Source organism: Penaeus japonicus, unplaced genomic scaffold (assembly GCF_977035675.1).
Source record: "Penaeus japonicus unplaced genomic scaffold, GWHDUDI00000001_assembly GWHDUDI00000038, whole genome shotgun sequence".
Classification (NCBI taxonomy): Eukaryota; Metazoa; Arthropoda; class Malacostraca; order Decapoda; family Penaeidae; genus Penaeus; species Penaeus japonicus.
Window position 1 is genome coordinate 15,375,959 of NW_028234440.1, and position 5,000 is coordinate 15,380,958.

General features: G+C 40.9%; 1 protein-coding gene across 4 annotated transcripts in view; it reads right to left on the reverse strand.

Moving 5' to 3' along the window:
• Positions 1 to 5,000, reverse strand: part of LOC122263357 (uncharacterized) — a 46,544-nt gene that overhangs the window by 853 nt on the left and 40,691 nt on the right. For all 4 annotated transcript variants that reach the window (XM_043031753.2, XM_086532982.1, XM_086532981.1 and 1 more), the window contains exons 4-10: positions 4,897 to 4,993; positions 4,280 to 4,571; positions 3,682 to 3,761; positions 3,130 to 3,303; positions 2,703 to 2,932; positions 2,326 to 2,452; positions 1 to 2,185 (exon numbers count right to left, since the gene is read on the reverse strand). The exon at positions 1 to 2,185 is cut by the window's left edge and continues 853 nt beyond it. In XM_043031753.2, the coding sequence (XP_042887687.2) occupies positions 2,027 to 2,185; positions 2,326 to 2,452; positions 2,703 to 2,932; positions 3,130 to 3,303; positions 3,682 to 3,761; positions 4,280 to 4,571; positions 4,897 to 4,993 (1,159 nt within the window). In that variant the 3' untranslated portion in view covers positions 1 to 2,026. The remainder of the gene's footprint in view (positions 2,186 to 2,325; positions 2,453 to 2,702; positions 2,933 to 3,129; positions 3,304 to 3,681; positions 3,762 to 4,279; positions 4,572 to 4,896; positions 4,994 to 5,000) is intronic.

A 5,000-nucleotide genomic window follows, 5' to 3' on the forward strand; every position in this document is an offset into this window, starting at 1 on the left:
TAATTATCATAATTATTAACACTATATCATTCCAATATACACTTCTTAAAAAACTGACTTTGGTTACTGTCAATCTCTCTTTAGAAAATTTTTCTTAATCTTATATGAAATTTACATTTTCATTTATCTATTTTATTATTTTATTTAGATATTCTCTCTTAATCATTTCTCTTACTCCTCCACCTCCACCTCCTACTCCTCCTCTTCTTCTTCTTCCTTCTCCATCTCCGAGCTTCCTTCCACCTCCCAAATCCACCAACCTCCTCCTCCTCCTCCTTCATTTCAACCACAGTTTCACCCAACCATATAATTATGCATCAACTCCTTCCTAGCAGTCTACTGGCCAATATGTTTCGCAAAGACATTAACAATTCGCAAGCTCTGTGATTAACAAAGAGACTAGATCAGAGAGCAAGGAAAAAAAGTGAAGGGGTGAGGGTGGGGGGGGGACTGGGTGGCTTCTTCCTTATCAAAGCACGTGAGAGGTTTCCGTTTAAAAGACACGCTGGCTCTACAAATGGACTCTGGGGAAGGGAGACTACTGTGGCAGAAGGGGGGGGGGGGGGGGGTCATAGTTCCGAGAGATGTACTCAAGGCCTGAAGGAGATTTCTGTGGATGGAGAGACAGGATGGAGAAGGAGGGTGTTAAAGGTGAAGACAAGTGAAGAAATGAAAGACTGAACTTGTGTACAGAGAGGGGAGAGAGAGAGAGAGAGAGAGAGTGTGTGTGTGTGTGTGTTTGTGTTTTAATGTGCTAAAAGGTGTGTGGTTTTCTTGCAGTATCAGGCAAAGAGAGACAAGTTTATGAAGGAACAGGTACACAAACAATACCTGCAAAAATTGAGACTCAAAGGACAACCAGTCTAGCCTGGTCTCAGCCAGATACACAAAGAGATAAAAGGAACAAAAGACTATGTATTCATAAAAGGGCGATTGCATGTATAAATCAAGTCATACATACACACACTTATTCACATATGTACCTCATGTTTACGTATATGCATGGATTACATGAAAGGGTGACTGTGGGATGGACTCTAAAAAGCAGTGATGAATTACATACAGAATGTACCTCCCTTCTCAATTACACCTTAATATGTTTAATATAAGCTAATTATTTATTTTTTTTGACATGCATATTCTTAGTTTACTCTACATGTTCACAGCACTCGACTGGAGAACATCCAAGCCTCAAGTCTTAGTCTATGAGCACTGAATGCCAACTCCGTGAGGGCCACTGGAAAAAACGTTAAAATTACGGGATAAAATGGTACTATCGAGCACTATTTGGAGGCTCTTTGGCTAGTGTCTCCGACTCTGCATTAGATGCATACAGTGTTTCCTGCATCCGCGCCACTATTTACACGTTACCAAGTTATGTCTGATATATATAATGTTTGTCTCTGCTGATCCACACTTTCTTTATCTTTGTTTTTAAATTTCTCCTCCTTTCCATTTGTTTATTTGCTTCACCTAGCAAATTCTCTATGAACTAGTATCAATCTTGTTCAGTCCTTTGTCTTTATCTTTCTTTCTTGTATTGTTCTTAATGCATAGTTACTACACGTCTTGAAGAATAGAGTCTTCACTTCTTCAAAAGTCGGTGAAGAATCATTTGAGAAATTCTGGGTCAATATTTTGTAACTGCACTTGTGTCATGTTTTCTGTCATGTTCTCACCGGGGACTTCACTGGTAACATGGTTATAGCAGATTCTCAAACATGTCATCTTGCTAGAAGTTATGCATGACTTTGTGGGGGTTTGGGGGAGAGAAGAAAAAAAAAAAGAAGAAAAAAAAAAGAAAAAAAGGAAAAGAAATAAACAATACTACAAATAAATCATAATAACAGCAACAATAATAAAAGAAAAAACCAAACTCTAAATAAAATGACATAATGCAGAGTAAAAGACATAATGAAACAGTAATAATCAAATGTTACAACAAAAGGATCGAAATCAAACTTTACAGTGTGGAACTATTGTACTACTATCAAATATGGGTCTGTTGTCCGCAGGGAGGCGACGCTTAGTCCGGCGGCAGATACGTCTCCAGTTTGTACTTCTCGCGAATGAAGGGCCGAACATCGTCCTTGTCGACCAGGGACTCCAGGAAGGGCACTAGCTTCTGCAACTCTCTGTCCTCCTTGTCCACAAACCAGCTCTCGATGGGAATTCCATTGTTGATCTGGTGAGAAAGTATCTGTATTTGAGAACTGTAGAGAACAGACCTCCTCCTTCTCCTCCTCCTCATTCTTCCTAAATACTCGCAAAACAGAAAGGATCAACATTCACAACAAATCACCACAAAATATGAGATCTACACACCTGGTAACCGAATGCTTGGGGTGAGTTGTCTATGATTATGGTCTTGGAGAGGTCGCGCCCCAAGATGGTGAGATCCTTGACGTAGTTGCCCTGAACGCACACACAGTGCTCGCGGAACAGCCGGTACCTGGGTAATAGGAACGACGTTTATGTACTGAACTCTGTAGTGCCTATTTTGAAGATTTACAAAAATAACTGAATAATACATTTTCTCTAAATCTACTGTCAACGAAAAATGGGAATATGAAGGTAACGAGAGAAAAGAAGAGGGAGGAAATGCATTAAAATAAACAAAAAGGAAAAGCAAAAGAGTCATATCTCCTATAGGTAGAGACTTTCCTCACACAGAACCTCACCAAAACCTCCAAAGTACTCACTTGATCCACTTGCGCTGAGGGTCCAACAGGTTCATGAGCTTGTCTGCATACACCTTCTTACTGGCAGTGAACAGGATGACCTCATACAACTGTGACACGTGCTCTAGAAACTCTCTGAAGAAAGGTCGTGTGCGCACAAACACTTGGTAGTTGACATCCTGGAACACCACTGGGAAGCTCAGTGTTGCGTCTTCCAGCTCCTGAAGACTGCAGTGTACTAAAGTTTCATCCTGTTGGGAAAAGCGTAATGTCACAGCTTTGTAAGAAAGGTCCCTCACAATATCTTATATAACTATCCCCCCACCCACTCTTGTTTTTCCAATAAAAATTGATTTCCATGTAAAAATTACAGCAGTTAGACATGAAATTCGAGAAAAATTAATTCATTAAAAAAAAAAAAAAAAAAAAAAAAAAATCCACTACCTACCAGATCTAAGACAAGGGTGAACTCCGGGGAGCTTCGTGTTTTCAGAGGCAACGCTGGATTTCTGGCTCGCATCTCTGGGGTGAGAGGAGGCAGGTGTTTGATGAAGAAGTATGGGTCGAAAGCCTCCCATTCCTCATAGCCTTCATCGCACGAGGTCTCATAGGTTCCTCCAGCCTGGGGTTTTAAGGTGAGACATGTTTGTTATTTGATATCTGACAGAAGAGACTATTAAACTCATCAAATTCAAGTTTTCTATTTATAATTTTTCTGAATTCTTCTTTAACCCCTTAAAGACAGGTGACGAAGATATCACGTCAAGTGGTGGCAGCGTCAGCTGCCGGGGACAAGATATTTTGTCATGGTTATCCTCCTGGCCGGCACACCAGGCATAGAATGCTTGACCACGGCCAGTGTGGGCAAACAGCCCGAGGCGTTAGGTTTATGCGTTTGAAATATCCTGGTGTTTCGACCATTTACAGCCAAAACAGCCCCATCGTTAATGGGTTAAAAAGAGGATAATAAAGTAAAAATGAAATGTAGAATTAACAATACCTCATAGTTCTCCTTGTTTTCCTGCACTGCGCACTGTGAAACTTGTGCAATCATCATGTCTGCCTCCTCTGGGTCAAGACCTGTCGATAACGATACAATAAAATTACAAAATGTTAAGATTGATGATAATTTGATGAGAAGCATAGAAACAAAGAAAGAAAGGAATAAGTCAAAGTTTAAATTTTTCTTTTCACCCTCCTGATACTGGCCACATCTGAAGACATTCAGCCAAGGATGTTTTTTTTATCATAATTTTCTAGACTTAAGGTTTGATATATGAGTCTATACATGACAACTCAGCAAAGTTATACTAATTAGCATTTGGCAGCTTGAGACATTAGATACAATGATTAGACTACTTTACATTACATAATATAAATACAAGGATGATACATGGACTACCATCCTGATGTTCTCTGTTAATCTCTGGTGCAACTGAAGCATGAAATGTTGTAAAATAAACTGATGTAACTGACCTCACCTACATTATACTGGGACACATATGAGATAAGTTAGAAGATATTACATGCTAGCAATACTATGTGTCCTCTTTTGTGCCTACACCAAGCTTATAAACCTTAGAACCCCAAAACCTTACCTTGAGGAGAATCCGGTGTGGGGGGGTCGAGGATGTGAGGGATGTCAAGCTGGATCCGCGTAGAGAGCGGAGTGAGCTCGGAGCCCCGTGAGGCATCCTGACAGAGCCTCCCCTCCAAGCTGGCCTTGTCCTCCTCTTCCTCCAGCTCCTCCTGGACGCGCTCTATGGGGTAGGCATCCTCCACCGAGAGGGCAGGGGAGAGCGACGGAGGGGCAGAATCCACCGAGTACACAGGCGAAAACAGGGATGTGTCCATTGCTGAATTCTTCATCTCTTGCACATCCTTCAACATCTGTTTGGATGAACATTGCAAAGAGTGAGAATTGCTGCGGTCTGGAATTATTTACTGAAGAGAACCCAATGGAATCAAAACACTTTCTCTAGTTCTCAATCCAGGCAAAGTAATAATTCTATAAAGATCTTCTTTGCATGAAGCCTTCTTAGTAATAAAAATAACAACCACCTCCCAGCACATAATGATACAGCTATACTATCCACAAAGTCCAATACACAGTACAGATGACTTTATCAGCATGTAAATCAATATCAACAAGACAGCAAATCTAATACAAGAAGAAAAAGAAGACTTGGTTGAAATCCCCAGCTTTCTTCCCTACCTTTGATGCTTCGGGGAGATGTGGGATGTGGTGATGACGGTTGTGTGCACGTCTGGGGGAGTGGGGTTTATAGTCTGATGGGGACTCGTTCTGACGCCTGAAGT